At 46.9% G+C, this 21,712-nt stretch overlaps 1 protein-coding gene across 2 annotated transcripts in view; it reads left to right on the forward strand.

Moving 5' to 3' along the window:
• Nucleotides 1–21,712, forward strand: part of CHN2 (chimerin 2) — a 228,516-nt gene that overhangs the window by 184,427 nt on the left and 22,377 nt on the right. For both annotated transcript variants that reach the window (XM_081102278.1, XM_081102279.1), the window contains one exon: nt 21,075–21,152. In XM_081102278.1, coding sequence (XP_080958404.1) covers nt 21,075–21,152 — 78 coding nt within the window. The remainder of the gene's footprint in view (nt 1–21,074; nt 21,153–21,712) is intronic.

A 21,712-nucleotide genomic window follows, 5' to 3' on the forward strand; every position in this document is an offset into this window, starting at 1 on the left:
ATAGACATGCCCAAAGTCACCCAAGCGCAAGGTCAGAAAAGTCTTCAGTGAAGAAGACTGCTGGCTGGTGGCAAAACTGGAAGCAAAACCCAGGTTTCCTGACATCCTACTGAATGTCCGTGCATGGTTTCCCAGCGCTGCAGGGACTGTGGGAGTGCAGTGTTTGCGTGTGTACCATTGTCCCCAGCTCACTTTCAGATACCCGTCTTACAAGTATTCTTTTGACAAGGTCAAGCATTCAGCTAAGCCGTGCCTGTGGTGAACAAGTGCAGCTCCGAGGGTGGGGAGGCGGGGCAGGTGTTACTTGATAGCTCCTGGATCTGTGCAACGCATGTTGCCCTGGGAGGACAAAGGACAACCGGATACCTCATCTGAGGGCAGCCAGTTTTCATGGCCACGTTCTCTGGGGGCCTTTCGCTGTCCAGCCCCCGGCTCACCCCACATCAAGAAGAGTAGCGATAGCTGTGTGTTCAGAATAAGACCACTAAGCATTTCCCTTCTCAACCAAACCTTGGGGCAGCCAAGAAAAGTCTTTGGGAGAAGGAGTTTATTCTGCAGGTGTCCGGGTATAGTCAAAACCAATCATAATCAAAACATAGTAATTAGCAGTTGAGGGTGAAGCCAGACTTATCCCCAAATATATTTCAAACTTGTGAGACTCTCTCTGGTCATACATTTTAAATGTCTTTTTCCTTTTTTCTCAATCTGACAAATTCTTGCCCTTCAAAGCCCACCTCAATGTCACTTCTTCATTGAAGACTTTTCTGACCTCCATCTTGGAGTGCCTCCCTCTGATGCAGCATTTCTTCTGCGCTGGTCCCGGTGCACTTGGCACCTACCTTTACTGCAGTTCTTTCAGTGATTTGTGACTATCTGTTCAGATGCCTGTGGTCTCAGCTAGATGGAATATTTTCCTCTCAAAATCAAGGCCCATCTCCTATTCTTCTTCAGTTTATTGCACCCACCATAGTCCTGGCCCTGCCCATAGTAGACAGCAAAGAGGGAAGACAGTGGAGCGAGGAACAGAGGGAGAGAGGAAGGCCCATGTGGACGGAGAGCGAACTTTCCCGTGCCTGCTCATGCCCTGAGTTACCAGAGGGCTACGTGCTCTCCAGGGCACCAGGTCCCAGCCTTGCTGCATGAACACCACCAAGGCCTTTGCACTTAACGTGCAGACTCCTGCCTCCCCTCCCCACGCCATTCTGACCTTTAGGTCCGAGAGGGGAGCGGGACTCTGTTCTCACAAGCACTGCAGGTGATATACTGATCAGTGGTCTGCAGGGTGCTTTTGCAAGGCAAGACCAGATGGGTCCAGGAATGCAGACAAGGTGGAGGGGGCAGGCTCAGGTCAAAAGTACCTGCTGGGCTGCAGAGGGCGCTGCACAGCCTGCAGTTTCTTGGGCTCACAGGGAGCTGGAGCATCCCAGGTGTCCCACACCCCGTCCCTCCGCACTCAGGCCACATCACACAGAGGCAACACTGGTCACCCTCATGTTGCAGGGCACCTGACAGGCTCTTGGCACAAGGTGGGCACATCTGACGTTTTCAGTGCCAGTTCAGTTATTGATTATTCTGGGCTGCGGAAGAGCCACACAGGGGCCTAGAACTAGTGATGGTCTGGCCCAGGAACCTGAGACGGGGCCCTGGGCTAGAAGACCTCCAGCAAAGCAGCGACTTGTCAGAGCACTGCCCGGCTGCCCTTGGCCTCCGTCAGACCAGCGGGCTGCCCTGGCTCAGCAATAACAGCACAGTGTCCTCTCCTCAAGTCACACCCGCCCTTGGAGCTGCCACACACACAGCGCCAGCAGCCGCCTCTGTCCTGGAGGCTGCGTAATAACAGGTTGTCACCTCCGTGGAAAGGGCCGCTCCCCGCACCCTCAGCCCCCACAGGCCTTCTTCGCCCAGCCCTCACGCCCTGCAGACCCTCCTGAGCCGGCCTCCGAACCGAACTGGAAACATCTATAAGCACTCAGTGGTCCCTGTCACGCTCATTCACATAACAAAGTGTATTTCTTTCCCAGAAGACTGTGTTTGCTAATCCTACATTATGTTACTATCATCAGACCCACATGGGGTATAATTGATTTTCATTTCCATTCTGAGGTGGCTCCGGGTTACAACCACGAATCTCTCTCGCCTTTTATTTAGCATTTACATGAGGACCAGGAGGGAAACACGAGAAGTCATTATGAGGAGAAACCAAGTGGTGAAAGGGGCAGCTCGGAAGGGCTTGGCATCCTGGCACGGTGGTGCCCAGTTCCAGTTCGGTGCATGGGAAGTGGGCTGGGCGGCCCGGGGAGAGGCCCTGGCGGTGCTGAATGGTGCGGCCGTGCCCTGATGCACCTCCGGCTCAGGGCTGGAGTGCTACCACGCTGCTGGCCTGTGACTCAGCAGCCTCTGTTTATGAATAAGCACATATTTTTAAAATCTTACACATACTCTGCCTAAACTTTCCAAGCAGATAGGAATCATGCTACAATTTTAACTGCCCACACTTTTTTAAAAAAAATTTCTGTGTGTTATATTCATAGATCCCTGTTGACCTTTCGGAGTCCAGGCCCCTGTTATTATGGGCTACAAAAGGCAGCGATATGTTTTCTCATTCTTGCTTAATTCCAAATGTCCACAGTGAAAGGCAGATGCAGTGAGGATCTGTTTTCACAGGCTATGATTAGGGGTGTTTTGTTGCATAATTGGAGCATAAGTCCCCGTGTATTTTTAGATGGTGAAGATTCTAGAAAGAGTGGGCTATGAATCTCTCAACTATGAAGCAAGTTGCACAACTAAATAATTAGCTTCCTAAGGGAATGTCACTGTGGCCGATGGCAGAAGACATACACCCCATGCACATGTCACAAATAGACATTGGATGCTGATGTGGCTTGTCCCAACTCTGCACTCCCATGGCTCCAATATTATGTCATTATCTGGTTACTTGTCCCACCCCCTACCCCAACTTTTACCTTCTCAAGGGCATCTGTGGTCCCAGGGCCAGGAGTGAATGTTTGTGAACATTTGAAGATGGAAAGGGGTCCTGGCTAAGACCTCATTTTGGAGGTCTTAGCCAGGACCTGCTATGTCAGATTACAGTAAATCCTCACCTGACGACATCAATAGCTTCTTAGAAACTGCGACTTTAAGGGAAATGATGTATAACGAAACCAATCTTACCATCCACCAACAAAAATCAAGTTCCTACAGCCTATTTCTGGTCATTAAAACATCACCAAACCTCTAAATAAAGACTCCGAACACTTGTAATATTAGACCTTAAAAGAAATGTGAGCTAGACAGACATTTAAGTAAGATGAATTTTAAAAAGTAGCCCTAACTGGTTTGGCTCAATGGATAGAGCGTCGGCCTGCGGACTGAAGGGCCCCAGGTTCGATTCCGGTCAAGGGCATGTACCTTGATTGTGGGCACATCCCCAGTAGGGGGTGTGCAGGAGGCAGCTGATTGATGTTTCTCTCTCATCGATGCTTCTAACTCTCTATTCCTCTCCCTTCCTCTCTGCAAAAAATCAATAAAATATATTTTTTTTAAAAAGTAAAAGAATGATTTTTGAACCCGATGATCCCAGTTCAGGATCAGGGGTGATCAGAGCTCTCTCGCAGCTCAGGGTGCAAGGTGGGACCCCCCACCCTGGCCAGAAGGCCCCCCACCACAGGGCCAGCCACATACACACAACTATGCTCACTCAGGTTGGGACAATTTAGACTGGCCAGTCCACCTAATGCGCACATCTTTGGGAGGTGGGAGGACCCCAGAGTCCCTGGAGAAAACCCATGCAGACCTGGGGAGAACCTGCACCCTCCATGCAGACAGTGGCTCTGGCTGGGAATTGACTTTTTTCACTCATGGATGTTATATAGAAACATTGAACAAAATGACATTATTCAAGGACCTGCTTACTTGGCCAAGATCCCAACAGTGAGGGGGGAAAAAACACACACACAAGTATATGTGTGATAAGCGGGAGATTTTTTTCAATCAAATCAGAATATGTATCAAATGCCTCCTATCCAAATTCTTAGTTTCCCTCAGTCACTCGGCTCTGGGGAGGCACGTGCTTTCGGTGTGACACATCCACCCAGGAAGATAAGTCCTTCTGCTTTGGCCTCCCCTTCGCCCATCTCATCTGCAGAGTTCTTTGTGTAATGATCCAAGGTTGTGACGAAATATCAGAATTCAGGAGTGGACAGATGTCATGCCCAGGGGACACTTTTGTGAAATTCAACCAGCCAGAAACTCTGTTGCCTTGAATTTGACAGGGATTCTTTCACAGAAACGTCTGCCCTGCTGTTGCATTAAGTTACACTGAGCTAGGAGGGACCAGTTCCCTGATCCCTTTTATGTGGTTTCAGGTTTTCTCTGGAATCCTGCAGCCTCTCCCACAGCAAGGCGCCTGCCAGGAATGAGGTGGGGCGGGGGCCAGGTTCTCCCAATCAGAAGCCCCCCGGAAAGCTCAGGTCCACACATTTTAATTTTCTTAAAATTTATTCTCAGGTGACTTTTCAAAGACCTTTAGGTTTGGGGGAAGAGTTGTCCTATTTCTTCCCTTGTGTGTTTTTATCTTTATTTTTTCTTTTTTATGCAGCACTAATTCTCTTTCTCATTATACTCTGGTTTCCCATGGAATTTGGAATTTTTTTAAAATATGATTTTACTGATTTCAGAGGGGAAGGGAGAAGGAAAGAGAGATAGAAACATCCATGATGAGAATTATTGATCAGCTGCCACCTGCATGCCCCCTACTGGGGATTAAGCCCACAACCCCGGGCATGTATCCTGACAGGGAATTGAACCATGACCTCCTGGTTCATAGGTCAATGTTCAACCACTGAGCCACACCGGCTGGGCTCTTTTTCCATTGCAAGAGGAATACAGCCTGGATAAATCAGGTGAGGTGATCCTGGCTAGTCCTCCCAGCAACCCCACAGATCCAACTTTTCCAGCACCCTCCCCCCCAGGTTCTTCATGAGATGACACCTCTGTGGATCAGCCAGAGAGATGTGATTGCCTCAGGACCCAGGAAAACATCCGGTTAATGTGTTGTGGGGGAATGTCTCAAAAATGTGAGACCCCCCCTTGTTATTCTCTCCTTTGTATTTTTGGGCCTAAGAGTAATAATCTGAAGCTCTGGGGAGATGGCCTACAACTCCAAATGTCATGATTTGATGGTTTTTTTCAAGATCAATGATGATTTTTTGAGCATCACCTTGGCTTCAGGACTTTTGGTTAGAGCGTTGGTCTTGGATTCCCAAACCTTTCCAGTGCGGCTCCTTTGGAGAGGGTCATTCGCTGACAGTGGAAGGAAGCAAGTGGCCACTGGTGGAAGGTAGATGAAGCAGAAGGAAATGGATGGGGATTCCAGAAGCTTCATTCCTTGTTGCTGCTTTGCTGAGACAAGCTACTCTACTTCTGTGGGCCTCAGTTACTTCCTCTGTAAGATGAGAGGGCTCACCAGAAGCAGTCATTGATCTCGGCCCACTGTGTTGTTCCACTTTATGGTACTGACTTACTCTACCTTGTGCTGTAGAAAAAATCATGCTCATTCTCATTGGGCAACTAAAGCCATACGCTCCTTCCTGGAGAAGGGGACAGGAGGCCAGGGGAGGTGGGAAGGAAGAATAGGAGTCATCGAGGTGAACGAAGAAGAATGAATGATGTTGGAGGAAATGGAGTATATTCTGAGGAGGCCCCAGTTTACGGTGGAGCACCCAGATTACTGGGCTCCTATGCATACTCCTAGATAAACTCAAAATTTAAGTTATACTGAGCAGAAGAATTTCTTTATTTTGAGACAATAAAGGGTAGTATTCTCAGTACAATGCCAAGTATGGAGATTAGTGAAGACTATGAAATAGGGCCCTAGCTGGTTTGGCTCAGTGGATAGAGCATCAGCCTTTTATTGAAGGGTCCCGTGTTTGATTACAGTCAAGGGCACATACCTCAGTTGCAGGCTTCTCCCTAGCTTGGACCCTGGTCGGGGCGCATGCAGAAGGCAACCAATGGATATGTTTCTCTCACATCAATATTTCTCTCTGTCTTTCCCCCTCTCTTCCACTCTCTCTAAAAATCAGTGGAAACATATTCTCGGGTGAGGATTTAAAAAAAAGAAAAACAGACTATGAAGTAGCCATGAGAAACTTTGAGGTGTGAAATACAACTGTAATGAACAGCAAAGCCCTGCTCATGTCGCCCTTCCTGAGCTATAGCCACTTGTCCTAGTGTGTGAACTGCCTGAAGAGGGAACATGGACTGGCTCTTATTTGGCTTTAGATGCCCAGAGCCTAACACAGTGACTAGTACTTAGGAGGTGTTCGCTTAATGTTGGCTGTTTCATGAATTTGTTGGTTGATTGGTTGGGTGGGTGAGTGCATGGATGGATGGATGGATGGATGGATGGGAGGATAGAAGAATAATAGATCAAAGGGTGAGTAGTTGGATATATGGTGGGCTGGCTGACTACCTGGCTAGATGGGTGAATGGGGAGGTGGCTCTGTGAATAGATAAATGGATGGATGAGTGGATGGATGGATGGGAGAGAGGGGATATAAAGTGTCTGGAGTAGCATCTGATGCATACATATAATAAATGGCAATTATATATTTTTATTGTCCTATAGCATAGAAATACCTTGTATTTCATATACACTAACACACGTTTATATCTATAAGTTCCCATTCATTTTGCCTATTTTAATACTGGACTTGGAACAATGTTTTTCTCATAATGGGAAAAATACCCATTGTATTACGTGTGTGTGTGTTTTAATATATTTTTTCATTGATTTCAGAGAGGAAGGGAGAGGGAGAGAGAGATAGAAACTTCAATGATGAGAGAGAATCATTGATCGGCTGCTTCTTGCATGACCCACACGGGATGGAGCCCACAACACGGGCATGTGCCCTGATCAGGAATTGAACTGTGACCTCCTGGTTCATAGGTCAATGCTCAACCACTGAGCCAGGCCGGCAGGGCTCACGTGTTTTATTTGTGCAGAGAAACTAACACAAAGGCATTTTGCTAACCCCCCACCAGGTGCAGCCCTGCCTACAACCAGGCAGGCGAGCCCCAAGCAGTGACATCCCCTTAGCTTCCACTGCCCCACAGATGGAATCCTCCTCCTTGGGATCCTGGCAGCCGGTTTGGGGGCTTTGCAGCAGTTTTCCGAAAGGACTCGGGACACCTGGCAGTGGCAGTTTCCTGGGGATTCATCCTCTTTAAGACATGTCCTTTGGGGCTGAGAGACTGTTTTTTGTCCATCAGGGGTTTAGGGAAACAAGGTGGGTGGATGCCAGGACCTGTGTCAGGGCCCAGAGATCTTGGGACTTCAGACTAACTGGCACCAGGGAGCTGAGAGGTCAGGGTGTGGAATGCTGGGGTTCAGATGACACCCTGGACTCTGTCCCATGAGACATCACAGCCACTCGGAGGGACCCACAAGAAACAGCACATTGTGTCCAAGTTCTGCTGATGTGCACGCCTGGGCATGAGAGCTCTGAGGCCATGCCACCTGCCCTGCCAACCCAGGTTCCCAAAGGGCCTTGTAGGCCTCACCTGTGGCTGGTCATCCTGCTCTTTCTCACCTCACATGGCCTCTTCTGCTGGCCCCGAATGACTTGCCATGTGGAAGAGAAAGAGCACAGCATGATCACCCCTCTCCCCACAGCATCGCCCAGGCCAGTTGGCACAACCAGACTTCTTACGTGTGCACCAGTCAGGGCACAGCGGCACCATTAGCTAAGCTTATTGAAAGAGAACTGGTCCCTAATAATAACCACAGTTAACCTCCACTGGGCCCTTGTGTGTTTGGCACCGCAAACGATGTGGATTTTCTGTTTTAATTCTCAGAGCCATCCCAAGGCTAAGTGTCAAGTACTAGTTTTCCAAACACTGGTTCTAATAGCTCCTCATGGGCCTTCCATGGTTATAGTTTAGTCTGGAAAGTGCCGATACTTCTAAACAGTATTGTAAATGGTAATTTCAAGAAAGGGATATAGAGAGAAATTTTCAATCTTGTCATAGAACAACTGGGGATGAGCAATATTTTAAGGAGCACCAGTCTGAAACCTGAGTGGGTGGTAGTATAGAAGTGGGTCAGCAGGAAGCATGCTTTGTGGGCTACGAGGTCTGGGAAACATTGGGAAATAGGCGTGCATCTAAACCACCGTAGCTGGGTTTGGTGTGACCATCTTTGAGAATGGTTTCTCATTGTATACCAAGTTCGGCCGGGTGACTCCTGAAAGTAGCTGGTGGATTGTTTTTAGAGCTGTGTCATCGGCTCCACACACTCCCGAAAATGTCTGCTGGAGCCCAGGAGCAAGGAGCTCATCTCCTGCCCTCCCCCGTCCCAGGGCAAGGTGAGGAAGGTCGGAGTGGAGATTTTACAGGTGCCCCTACAGGTGTTCCCAGGCTGCCTTGCTGTGCACACACTCCCCCAAGAGGCTGGGAGGCTCCTTCCCGGGTGCAATGCTGGAGCCCAGGTTGAAGCCACCAGCCATGTCTTCATCCCAGGACCTCTAGAAGCTCCCATTCCTTCATTCTGTTGGGGTTTTTTATGCAGACCCTAAAATACACCCCTCTAATTTTTTTCGCCTTTTGGTACCATGAGGATATTTCAGGAGACGAGGCAGCTTCGCAGCATTTACACATCTCCCATGTGAGCTCATGCTTGCTCTGCCCTTGGCCTCTGAAGACCTGCCATTTGTGGTTAAAATGCCTCCAGCTTATTCAACTCTCGGATCAAATTGAAATGACTAGATGTTTTTTCATTGTGACAGGTCAGAAAAGAAAATTTTCCCCCACATCACATAAAGTAAAGGTAGTCTTGGTGAAACTCGGTTGTCAACACCTTCCTAAGATTAGGCCTTATTTTGAAAGCATCGCCTGCATGATCATTAAAGTTAATTTATTCATTAAATTATATACGCATACGTACATATAAAATGATGCCAGGCATGGAGCTGAGCAATTTACAACTTACAACTTAAATTGCACATTTAATTATCGAGAGGCACCGACTGTTACTATGCACATTTCACACTGGAGGGAATGAGGCCTGAAGAGGGTAAGTAACTCGGCAGGTCCCTCAGCTGGGAGGGGCTGGAGCAGGAATTTGAACCCAGACAACTTAGCTCCAGAGTCTTTACTCTTAACACGGCATCCTTAGCAAACAAAGGTCTCGCCATTTTTAGAGTTTAACTGACATCCCTATGGCCAAGGGGTTTGATAAGCTACAGCATTTTCCCCTGAAAGAGCACACGGCCAACTACAGTGTAGCTTCTTTTTAAAAAAATATATATATATTTTATTGATTTTTTTACAGAGAGGAAGGGAGAAGGATAGAGAGTTAGAAACATCGGTGAGAGAGAAACATCAATTAGCTGCCTCCTAAACATTCCCTACTGGATATGTGCCTGCAACCAAGGTACGTGCCCTTGACCAGAATCGAACCTGGGACCCTTGAGTCCACAGGCCAACGCTCTAACCACTGAGCCAAACCAGTTAGGGCTACAGTGTAACTTCTTGCACACACTTCAGGGGATGGCTGTAACCCTTCAGTTATTGATCAAACTAGAAAAAGGAAGCCACATTCCTTTTTTTTTATTAAAAGACTGAAGTTTAAAAAAATTAAGCTAGAAAATTTTTGTTATTTAAAATGGAAGCTCCTCTATCCCCAATCATTAATGAACTATCACAAAATCTCAGTTCTCATAGCTATACCATATATGCTAACATGTAATTTTCTGGGTTTGAATAAATTTATTTAGAGAAAACCTTTATTCTTTTATCTCCTGACTCTGACTAACAATAATCTATTGTGATAGAAACAGTATTTTTATTTTAAAGCTTTTATTTCTTTTGGCTCAAGGTTAAAATCTCTTCAGAGATTTAACCCCAATCATGTTTTTACATGGAGTAGTGTTCTCTTTGGCATTTTGGGAAGGTTTTCATTTATATCTGTAAAGGCCATAAAGTGGTGTGTTTTAGGCCCCACAGAAAATGAATCCTTCATTAATGCTTGCTAGATTAAGAGTTTTCATTTCCAATAATGTTATTTAATCACTTATTTTGCATATCTGAGATTTCCTTTAATTATATTATAGCTGTGAGAACAGACCACAGAAGACTGTAATACTTTAGATTTATCCAGTGTCCAATTCGGTTTAAAACTTACCTAATCTTCCCTCTAAGGTAACACGTTTCTAGTATAGAGCAGAGCTGATGCAAACCAGAGGGAGGAAATGTTTTTCCCTGTGGCAAAATTTTGCGCTTTTTTTCTCATTCCAATTATGAAGGTAATATAATTAAAGAAATTTTGGACAATAAAGAAAATGTAGACATTTATCTATTTTTTACAGTGATTTCCTATGTGTTGGGATTTTTAACTATATTTATAAGCATAATACATTTATAAATGTGCATCTTGCTTTTTTCACATGGCATATTACAGCCACGTAATTATTACAGTTGTGCACTTCATAGACATAATTTTTTATTGCTGCATAAGCGTCATACTTACTTAGTTACTTCCTGATGCTAGGACATGCATTCCATTTTTATGTTAGATATAATGCTGCTATGAATGTCTTTCTGTATTTAGGATCATTTCCTTAGGATAGATTCTTAGAAATCAAATTACAGAATCTTAAAGGATATTACTATTTTGAAACTCTTGATATACATGGGCAAATTACTTTCTGAGACTCTTTTAACAATGTAGACTGCCTACCAATTTCCTGCCTATGTTTGATGTACTTTGTAATGGGATAGAGAGGGGGCGGGGATGATGTCTAACTTGTGCAGCCTGTGCCGGGTGGACATTGACCAGATGTGTGTTGCATGGTGGAAACAGCTTGGACCTGCAGCCCAAAGACTGGCCTTTTGGCCTGGCCCTATACCTGACTGGCTATGAAAACCCAGGCAACTAACTTCCTATGCTGCTCTTTGTAAAATGGGGAGATTGGGCCAAACCAGACAAATTCCTAAAAATTTCTTTATAAACATTTGAGTGTTCTTGATGGTTCTTGGTGCCAAAGGTATTAAAAGATGTGAATGCCAGGTCCTTTCTCAGAATCTGACGGCCTGCTGGCGGACAGATCTGTGGAGGCAGCATCAAATGAAGTTTAGGAGTAGGACCTATGGAGGCAGCCGATCCTGTGTTCAAGTCCAGCATGTCGGTGGAGCAAGCTGGAGCAGTGAGAGCTGTCCTAGCCCGGGTCTCCTCGCATATGAAATGGGGATAATAATGCTATGTCACAGGACTGCCGTGCAGAATAAACAAGACAGTGGTGCATGTGCCTGGCACAGTATGTGCACAATAACCATTAGGGTTACTTTTCTCCATTTTGTTGCTGGTGTGATTCTAAAATATTTGGTGAGTTTTGAGTGTTAGGGACCATGTGTGCTGAGGCACGGCTTCCCCCAAAGAATAGCATATTTTCAAAGAAACGGGGTCCCCAGATTCTAAGCATTAAAAAAGCATGGGGAGCAGAAACCAGCACAACAGTGTGCACGCAGAAAACAGCTGGACAAAACCATTTTGATTGCTTTTCATTCAATAAAGATGCACCTTATTCCAACTGCTGACCAAGGAGGGGCCTGCAGAATGGCAGCATGCGGCTCTGTCTGGTACACTCTGCTCTGCAAATCGCCAAACTGCTGAGCGCCAAGAAAATGTAGTTCAGCAAGTTGATAGCCTCTGGCAGAGGTATCTCTTAGCTGAGTGAGCGACAGTGGCAGAGGGGGTCAGAGAGAAGTACACGTGGGTTCTACCATACAGTCAGGAGCCTGAAACCAGAAATGGATGATCTCTGGCTTTTGTAATGAAACCCGTAAGTCAGTCATTTTGGGCACCTAGCTCTTTGGCTAGAAGGGGCGAGTCCCAGGATAACAAGGAAAATACAAAGAAAGGGAGATGAATACAGAATCCGAGAAGAGAGGCACAGGGGGCAAGAAAGACAATGGCAGCCAAGAACTTCATCATAGCTGAGGCTCCCTGAAAATTGGCATTGTTTACTCAGGTCCTAGTTTGACAAGTGTTTACCTAGACAATTGTAAAGCAATTTTAAGAGTCTTGACTCAACAAACGGTCTACCCTCTCAAAAATAACCCTGCCATACTTTCCTAAACTTGGCATTTGGGAAACTTGACTAAGATTTTTTTAAAGTTCTCACTTAAGTAAATTTGTTTTGCTCTTCCAAAAACTGCATACAAAAACAAAACAACGAAAAGCGGACGACCACATGTAGAAATGTGTGAGGTGCTTAACACAACCTAAAAAGTCCTTTCCTGTAATGTGAATTGTCTTTTGTGTCCAAGCCTAAGCAGACCGAGAAACATCAGCAGTTAGCCAACACTGTCAGTCTCAATACAACAACTGGAGAAAGGAGGTGGGCGGGACCACAGTTACGCCAATCAACCCAAGACGCATCAGATGATTTGCTTCTAAATAAGGTCATTGGGTCCACTATCAAGACCACACAGGCCCTTCAGGTTGGGATGAATGCTGAGTGTTGGGGATGAAGGGAAATGAATCATCAGAGAAGCAGTGAAGACCAGTACCTGGCCCTTTTGTGTCTCTGGATTGAGAGTGGCCATCTGTCCCCGACGAGAAATTGGATGTAGCTGGGCCTGCTGTGCCATCAGAGACCAGGTCTCTCCTCCTTGGACCCGGACTCAGCAAGTGTGCAGGTCACCGGGGGTTTTAGGAGTCTGCCTGGTCAGCCCTTGATAACCTGATGCTTCTTGGATGGATGCAAATCAAGCCAGGATTATTCTGCTTTAATTAGCACAGGGCGGGAAAGATGGCCAGCTCCCACCCGGCCTCTCTCATTTCAACAGTCATGGGAATGAGCTTGCAGTCGGTGGTGTCTCTTTGTTCTCTTCCTCCTCTTTCAGGGCTGGAAACCACAAGCAAAGACTGTAGCAGACACTAGGGAGGTGTTCCCGTAAAGAAGATTTGTCAATAGAAGGAAGTGTTCAGGGTACATAGGATCAAACAGGCTGGGCTTAGCAGCATTGAGAAAACCACCCCTTTGATTCTCACTCAGCAACTTGGGCTTATTTCCCTTGGTATTTACAGTTTTTTCACTTGCTGACAGGGATGCCAGATCTCGGCTCCCACAGCAAGACCATAATGGAACTCACCCTGGCCCTCTCTCCATATATATTTTTTTAGACATTGAAATAAGTAGTAAGCATGCATTCAGTAAACCCATATCCAGCCATTGCAAGTATTTAAGTGTGATCCACAGAGAGCGAAAATAAAAGGAGAAAACAGGTTTCCCCCCACAGTTCTGGGTTGAATGAATGCCCGCAGCACTTTATGTGTTTCTGGGCAGGATTCAGTGTTCTGTGGCTTTGGGGAAATGACACAGCCCAGACTCATCACCCAGCCCCAGAGCCCCAGATGTATGTGTGGGATGAGCAGTGAGGGACTAGGAAAACGTGGCCATCATGACTGTGGCTAAAGTTAGAAGGCGTTTTGATGGGTGGCCAGGAAAACAAAGGGACTGCAATAAAGCGGGTCTGTTTATTCCAGGAGCCACAAAACTTCCCTGAGTGCCAAGCTAGTGCTGGCCTCAAGCTAGTCACTAGAGGTATAGTTAATGCAAAAACTGTGGGGAGGACCCCATTTCAAAGGTTTTAAAAAGTCCCCTGGGAAGAGAGAGGGGGGATGGGTCCTCGTGTCAGTGGGCCGTTAGCGGCCACTACTACATTCACTACAACCAAGCGCCAGGGATTTCCATGGAGAGACAATCAGGAAACGATTCCGTTCCCCAGGACACGCCTGTTAGGACCCAGTTTCCTCACCTGTAAGATGAGAAAGACACCTGCTCGACCTCCCTCATAGAGGAAAGATATATCATTAACACACTCCATAGATACAATGTGCTACTGTTCATAGTATTCTAGTCCCAAACCTGGCCGTGACCCTAAAGGCCCGGCCCGGGGGCAGGTTCCCCCTGTTTTCAGTGCTCCCCTCTTGTGATATCAGAAATGCAATTCTCTGGCCAAAAGGAAATGCCACAGGACATGGCCCCTGGATTTTATATCAGACTCACAGGAGTAAATTGATAAGATAATGGCTAGCCATGATGATAAGCTCTATAATGGTTCTTTGACCTCAAGGTGTTTCATAGCCATGGACACTCATTCTTTCAGAAAAATGTAGTAAGCGCCTACTTTATGCCAGGTTGGAGGTATGACACCGGGCTCTTAGTTATGACACTCCATGTCTGAGCTCATAAAGCCAGCAGTCTAGCGGGGGTCATAGATAATACTGTGGAAATCGTACTGCTGGGCTGTGGTTATACATCCTCAAGGTGGCAGGAAGGAAGGGATGGGAGGTGAGGCTGGAAAGGCGGCAGAGGCTAGGCCACATGGGCCCCCATAGGACATGGTATGGAATTTTGCATTAGGCTTATGCATCTGTGGAGGTTTCAGTGGCACATTGAGAAAGGGGTGGGGGGTGGGCATGAATAGAAGCATGCTCACAGGTTGTGTTTGAATAGATATCGATTTCTTTGTGTAGCATTGGGAGACACCATCCAGGGACTGATGAGTCCTCCTTAAAACGCAGAACCAGAATTTATTGAAGTCTGCAGGTGACTTGCAGATGGATGGTCAATCACCTTTTCTGGAAATTGGTCCTAATCAGGCAAAATGTCATGATCCCCAGAGAGGGGCCTGCCTGAGCCGGATGGAGAAGGGGCCATTGGTGAACCTCTGAGGTCCCCTCTTGGCTTCAGGTCCTAGGTTCTAGTGTCAGCACAGAGGGAAGGCTCACTCCTTCTCCCCTTGCCTCTCTCTCCTGGGCACTTTGCACGTTTGCAGTCACCAATTGGCTCTGTTTGCCATGGCTTCCTGCCCACGGACCCAACCCTGCCTCCTTGTCCTCAGCTGACAGCCTCCCACTGCCTTCTGGTTACCTGATTCCTTCTTGGATTCAGGATTCCAATCAGAGAAAGAAGGATAGCGGGAGGCCATGGAAAATAGAATCCCAAACCTCATCCTATATAATAAAAGGCTAATGTGCAAATTGTCCCCTCAACCGGGAGTTCGAACAGGGGGCAGGGGCCAGACCCCACCCATGTACAAATTCGTGCACTGTGCCTCTAGTGTGTGTATATATATATATATATATATAAATAAAAAGCCAGTGTCCATGACAACCAGGACGACCAAATGACCAGTTACCATGAGGTGCAATGAGCACCTCTCGGTCCCTCCCCCACAGCCCATAGGCTCCAATCACGCAAGGCACGTGGCAGGTGGGCGGGGTGGCGAATGCCACAAGCAGCAGCAGGCAGGTGGGCGGGGCTGTGAGCGCAGCGGGATGGTGGGTGGGCAGGGCTGCGAGCAGCGGCAGGCTACCGCGCGTGATTCCGCGTGCTGGGCCACTAGTTTATATGGGAGAGGGAAGTGGTGAGTTTATTTCACCATTTATTTCTAGCCCCACCTGCTCCCGAAAGTATCTGAAGCAGCGCAGGCCTTGGAAGAGACGCCAGGGAGAACGCAAGTCTCCTCCTTAAAACCAGACAGGGACACCAGCCCTGCCAGCCGCGCACAGGCTGACGATGGGGAAGACAATAATCCTGGCGTCGAACCCCTGGACATTTTTTAATGTGAACGCTATTTGGATGAGAGGCAGTTTAGAGGGTAGTTAAAAGCATAGACTTGGTGTACACCCCAAACAACTGAAAGCAGGTGTTCAAACAAACACTTGTTCAAGAATGTTCTTAGCAACACTACTTGCAACAGCCAAAAGGTGAAAACAGCCCAAATGCCCACATGCTGAACGGATGAACAAATCCATTGTGTTCTATGCATACAATGGATTACCCTTTGGCAATAAAAGCAGTGAGGTATTCATGCATTCTACAGCATGGATGGGCCTTGAAAACATGCTAAGGGGAAGAAGCCAGACACAAAGGCCATATGTTGTGTGATTCCACTTATTAGGACATATTCAGAATAGGCCAATCCAGAGATAGACAGCAGGTTGGTGGTTTCCAGGGTCTGAAGGGAGGGGTATGGGTACTGGGTTTTATTTGGGGTGATGGGTTCGGGGACTAGAGAGTGTGAATGTACCTAATGCCACTAAACTGCTGAATTGTACACTTTAAAATGATTAAAATGGTGAATGGTATGTGTATTTTATCACAATAAAATTAAAGACACTTGTTCTTGGAGAAGAGGGCATACAATTAGTTAGCTGTGCCTGGGTTCTAACTCAGCCCTACCACATACTAGCTATGTAACCTTAGGCAAATCACTTAAACCAGCGGTTCTCAACCTGTGGGTCACGACCCCTTTGACAGTCGAACGACCCTTTCACAGGTCACCTAAGACCATCCTGCATATCAGATATTTACATTATGATTCATAACAGTAGCAACATTACAGTTATGAAGTAGCAATGAAAATAATTTTATGGTTGGGTCACAACATAAGGAACTGTATTTAAAGGGCCAGAAGGTTGAGAACTACTGATTAAACCCTCAGTTCTCATTTCCTCATCTGTAAAGTGGGGATAATTATAACAGTACCTCCCTCATAGGGTTATTAATCTTAAATGTGTTAATATATTCAAAGTACTTCATAAAATACCTGACTTATCAGAAGGAAATATTTGTGCTATCCATCTAACCCAGGTATTCTCACCTGGGGGCAATTTTGCCCCAGCAGAGAGATTTGCCAATGTCTGGGGAGATTTTTTTATTATCATAGTTGGGGGGCTCTACTGGCATCTAGTGAGCAGAGGCAAGGGAGACACTAAACATCCTGCAATGCACAGCCTCCCACAGCAAGGAATCATCTGGCCCCAAATGTCCATAGTTCCAAAATTGAGACTCCCTGACTTAAACAGAGCATCTAGGGAAATGTGCTTCATGTAGGGCAGGGGTGGGGAATGTCTGGTTTGCAGACCATATGAGGCCCATGAAATCATTTGGTCTGGCCCTGCCAAGGTATTAGGGGTGAGTTAACTAAATGCTTGACCAAATATAGCAGGCTAATTTTTAAGGTGATAATTTTGTGTGGCCCCACAAATGATGTTATAAGAATCCAAACGGCCCTTGGCAGGAAAAAAGGTTCACCACCCCTGATCTAATGAATGTATAGATTTTTAAAAATAGGTCAGATAGAAAATGTTGTTAGAAAAGCTACTGTTAGCAGCTGTTCATGCATATAAGAAGATGTATTAGTCATTGTGGGGGATGGAGAAGAAACCCAGGCACTGTCCTGGAGAAGGTTGGAAAGATGAGCTCTGTGTGGTGGAGTTATTGAAGAGGGTCCTTTTCACCAAGAGACGTTTGTAATCATTTTTCCTTTAGTAAGAGGGTGATCTGGGGTCACCCACACTCCTCACAATAATGCTTTCTCAAGGAACCAACACTCTGGTCCCTTGCAAAGAGACACTTTAAATGAACAGTGTCTAGTTCCTCCACGCGTCTGAATGTGTCCTGTGTTTGGGTAAATTCTATTGAGCACATATCTGAAAAAGAAATCACTGTCACCAGGAGAAATGAAAAATTACTTGTTATAAGTAAAGGCAGTGATGCAAGAGAAAACATTAAATCCCCTTGTATTCAATCACCCATATACCAAGAGGAAAAGGAGACCCTTTGGCCCATTTTCCATTGAAAGGGTTATTTTATCAGATTCTAAAACCATGAATCCATATAATTAGCCTTTTTCAGATCACAGAATCTGTTCTTCCACAGAATGGTTCAACATCAGAAGGCCTCTTGATTTGCTAGCCGTGGAGGTTTGGCAAGAGACCCTTCTCCCTCCTGTCTTTTTGCCTGTTGGCTAAGGATTAGAAGCCTTTCCAAGGTGTGCCATGCCTTCACTCAATCTTGTGAGGGGCAGATGGCCTTTGAGATTGGGCAATCTCAAGTTGGGAGAGAGGGCTAAGGAATCCAGTGGAGCCCATCAGGAGGGCAGACCCCTGGAGGTTCAGGTCCTTGGAAGCTAAAGCATCGCGATGGGTGATTGTAGGATGGGCCAGGAGATTCCACCCCATACACCTTTGCACACCTTTCTTCACAACTCTGGCTTCCTATACAGTACAGGTACTTTCTGGCAACTTATATTTAGTCAGTGCTACCATGGCAAGGAATTTTATTAGACACCCTTGTAGGGAGAAAACGGTGAATTAGACACAGAGCTTGTCACAATGAGTTCTCAGTGTTGCAGGGATACCAAACCTGTTACAGATCACCCCGCTAGAAGATAGAAAGTGATAAGCACAAAAAAGGAAAATGTGGGGAAACCCAATGGGACTTCAGAGGAGAGAGTTTGCCTTCGGTGAGAGAAGTCTTTTTGGAGAAGGGGGCACTTTAGTTAGGATGTGAATGTTGGTGAAAATGTAGACATGTTGAAATGATGCTGGAATATTCTACAGGACAGGGCAAGCTACTGAGGTGAGAAGTTGAGTATGTCAGAGAAGATGTTTGGTAGGCTTTGTGGAGGGGGTGGAGGGAAATAGATGAGCTGGATAGATTGGGGCAGACCAGGGCATGGGTAAGTCATGGAGAATCATTGGCATCTTCTGAGCACGTGGAGCAGTGACTGGATTAAGAAGATTCTTGTGCTGTGTGTGCCGGTGGACCAGAGGGCTATGAAGGGTCTGAGTCATTGTGGGGCAAGCATGGTAAAGAGGGGAAGACTTGGCCAATACTTCAGATAAAGCATTTGGTGGGACAGGTTGGTGGATGTGGTACCACAGGCTGACTAAGGCACCAGGACTTGGTGTTCAGGAACTTGAGTGGTGGACACACATGTTCTGGGTTCTAGTCCTGGCTCAGCCACTTAAACCAGCTACATGTTCTTGGGCAAATTGCTTCACCTCTCAGTGCCTCAATATCTTTATCTGAACAGTGGGAATAAAAGTCAGTTCCTCATACACATGAGCTGAAATTAAATGAGTAAGTGCATGCAACACAGTCTAAAGATTGTCTAGCACACTATAAGTCATTCTGCTCCATAGCTCAATATAAACACTGGCTGTTGTTGAAGGTCACAGAGGATGAAATGGGAGAGTTCACTTTTGAACCAAGCTGGAATGAGTGTGATGGCCAGGAGTAAAGACTTCCATAGGAAATGATTGATCTTTTGTTACTCTCCACAAAGCTACTTGCAGGGGCTGGAACATGGAGCCGTGTTGCAGTAGAGGAAGGGTTGAAATCCATGGGCCATCCATCCATGTAATGGTCCAGCCATCTATGTTCTTCTCGCTTTCTAGTTGCAAAGGCATTGATTTTATTGCCTGGCATTAGCTGCATTAAACTTTGCCAACAGATCAGGACTTCTCCCAAGACGTAATGACTTTCTCACTTCTGTTAGTGGACAGATAGATCAGGGACCAAAAAACCATGGCCCTAAGAGAGACCATCAAATAGATGATGCTTTTTGAAGAGCAAGGAAGGCTTTAGGCTTGTGCACTCACAGAATGAACATGGAAGATGTCTTATTTCAAGGAAAAGCAACTATGATGTTTTGGTTTGGGTTAAGGAATGCGGTCTGTGTGGGTTGGGGGGGCTGCCTGTTGCTGGCGGGAGAAGAGAGACTGGGGTTATCCTGGAGCAGACATCCTACCTCCTGTTTTGAAATTCTGGCTGTAAACCTCACAGCTGAAAGCTATGCCTTCTTCCCTGCCCCGTTCTGCTCGGACTGCTCTAATTTAAGGCGTGTGTGTGAATGAAAAGTGGACTTTCACTCAGACTGCTCTAATTTAAGGCGTGCATGTGAATGAAAAGTGGACTTTCAAGTACTGGAGCAGATTTCTTTTTAAAAAGACACTCAAGCTTGATCCCAAATAATTAAAAAATCATCAGGTTTAAAGGTTTAAAGTTCAGCCCAGGATGGGGTTCGGAGCCCCAAAATAATTAGATGTAGCCTCAGGCTTTGAACATCAGAGCTAGTTGTGTGTGTGAGTGTGCGTGCATGATTGTGTGTAAATGTGTGCATGTGTGAGTGTGTGTGAGTGTGTATGTGTGTGAATGTCTATGTGAGTGTGTGTGTGAATGTGTATGTGTGTGTGAATGTCTATGTGAGAGTGTGTGTGTATGTGAGTGTGTGTGAATGTCTGTGTGAGTGTGTGTGTGAATGTCTATGTGAGAGTGTGTGTGTGTGTGTGTGAGTGTGTGTGTGTGTGTGAGGGTTTGTGTGAGTGTGTGTGTGAATATCTATGTGAGAGTGTGTGTGTGTGTGAGTGTGTGTGAATGTCTGAGTGTGAGTGTGTGTGTGTGTGTGTGAGGGTGTGTGTGAGTGTGTGAGCGTGTGTGTGAATGTGTGTGTGAGAGTGTGTGTGTGAATGTGTGTGTGTGTGGTGTGTATGTGGTGTGTGAGTATGTGTGTGTGTGAATGTCTATGTGTGAGTGTGTGAGAGTGTGTGTAAGAGTGAGTGTGTGTGGTGGTGTGTGTGTATGTGAATGTCTATGTGTGAGTGTGTGAGAGTGTGTGTAAGAGTGAGTGTGTGTGGTGGTGTGTGTGTGTGTGAATGTCTATGTGTGAGTGTGTGAGTGTGTGTGTGTGAAACGGGCTAGCAAGCAGGAGAGGCCTCTCCTTGGCAGTGTGCGTGGCCCCAGGAATAGAGCCGCCTGCCCCGGCCTCCTCCATTGATTCTTCAGTGGCTGCCTGGCTGCGGCATCTGGGGGTTGCTGTGCACATGAATGTGCTATTGTCCCAGGCACACGTCGGCCTTAAGAAATAGCACAAAACAGGCCCGTCCTTATTCAGAGGCAGAGCCGCTCCATCCCGCAATCCGGCCCTTCCAGGTCACATGCCCGAGGCCACTGCAGACGGGACAGAGGCAGCTGCCTCAAATCTGCTGCCTAACATTAGCCACCGCTCCCCAAGCCCCCGCTCCCCAGCTCCACGGGGGACACACGATGTTCTCCCAGGAGCTGTGGCTGGAAAATGAGAAAAAGTGTGCCGTGGTTCGGAAGCCTAAGCCGGGCAGGAAGCGGCAGGAGCTGCTGGCCGTGGCCTGGGGCGTGAAGGTGGGCGTGAAGGGCGGCTTTCTCTGGCCCCCTCTCAAACTCTTTGCCTGTCCACAGATCTCCTCCCTGGTCAGGAGGGCCGCCCTCACGCACAACGACAACCACTTCAACTATGAGAAGACGCACAACTTCAAGGTAAGCCAGCCTCTGCCTCTTTCTTCTGTTCTGAGCGGGCGAGGGACCAGGACAGTGTCTGATTCCTTCTAGTCTCTGATGCTAAGCAGCCGTGGGCAAACTACGGCCCGCGGGCCGGATCCGGCCCATTTGAAATGAATAAAACTATTGGAAAAAAAGGCCGTACCCTTTTATGTAATGATGTTTACTTTGAAGTTATATTAGTGCACACAAACACTCCATCCATGCTTTTGTTCCGGCCCTCCGGTCCAGTTTAAGAACCCACTGTGGGCCTCGAGTCAAAAAGTTTGCCCACCCCTGTGCTAAAGTCACTCGACGGCTGCCCCTTGCTCCCCGCATGTCGCTACTTGCTTTGGATCTAACCTCATGGGCGACCTCAGAACGCCTGTGCTTGAGGGATGCCTGGAAACACCTCTGTGCACATGAACTGAGTCCTGCAGAGTTGGGCCCATTCCCGCTTCAGATTGCTGTGTCCAGGGAAGGAAAAGCAGAGCGTGCCCCGCCGGTGGCCTCTGAGACCTGGTGTCACCGGGCAGTACTTTTCCACGCAGCGTAGCCGC

The sequence above is a fragment of the Myotis nattereri genome (genome assembly GCF_964212035.1).
Source record: "Myotis nattereri genome assembly, chromosome: 11".
Taxonomy (NCBI): Eukaryota; Metazoa; Chordata; class Mammalia; order Chiroptera; family Vespertilionidae; genus Myotis; species Myotis nattereri.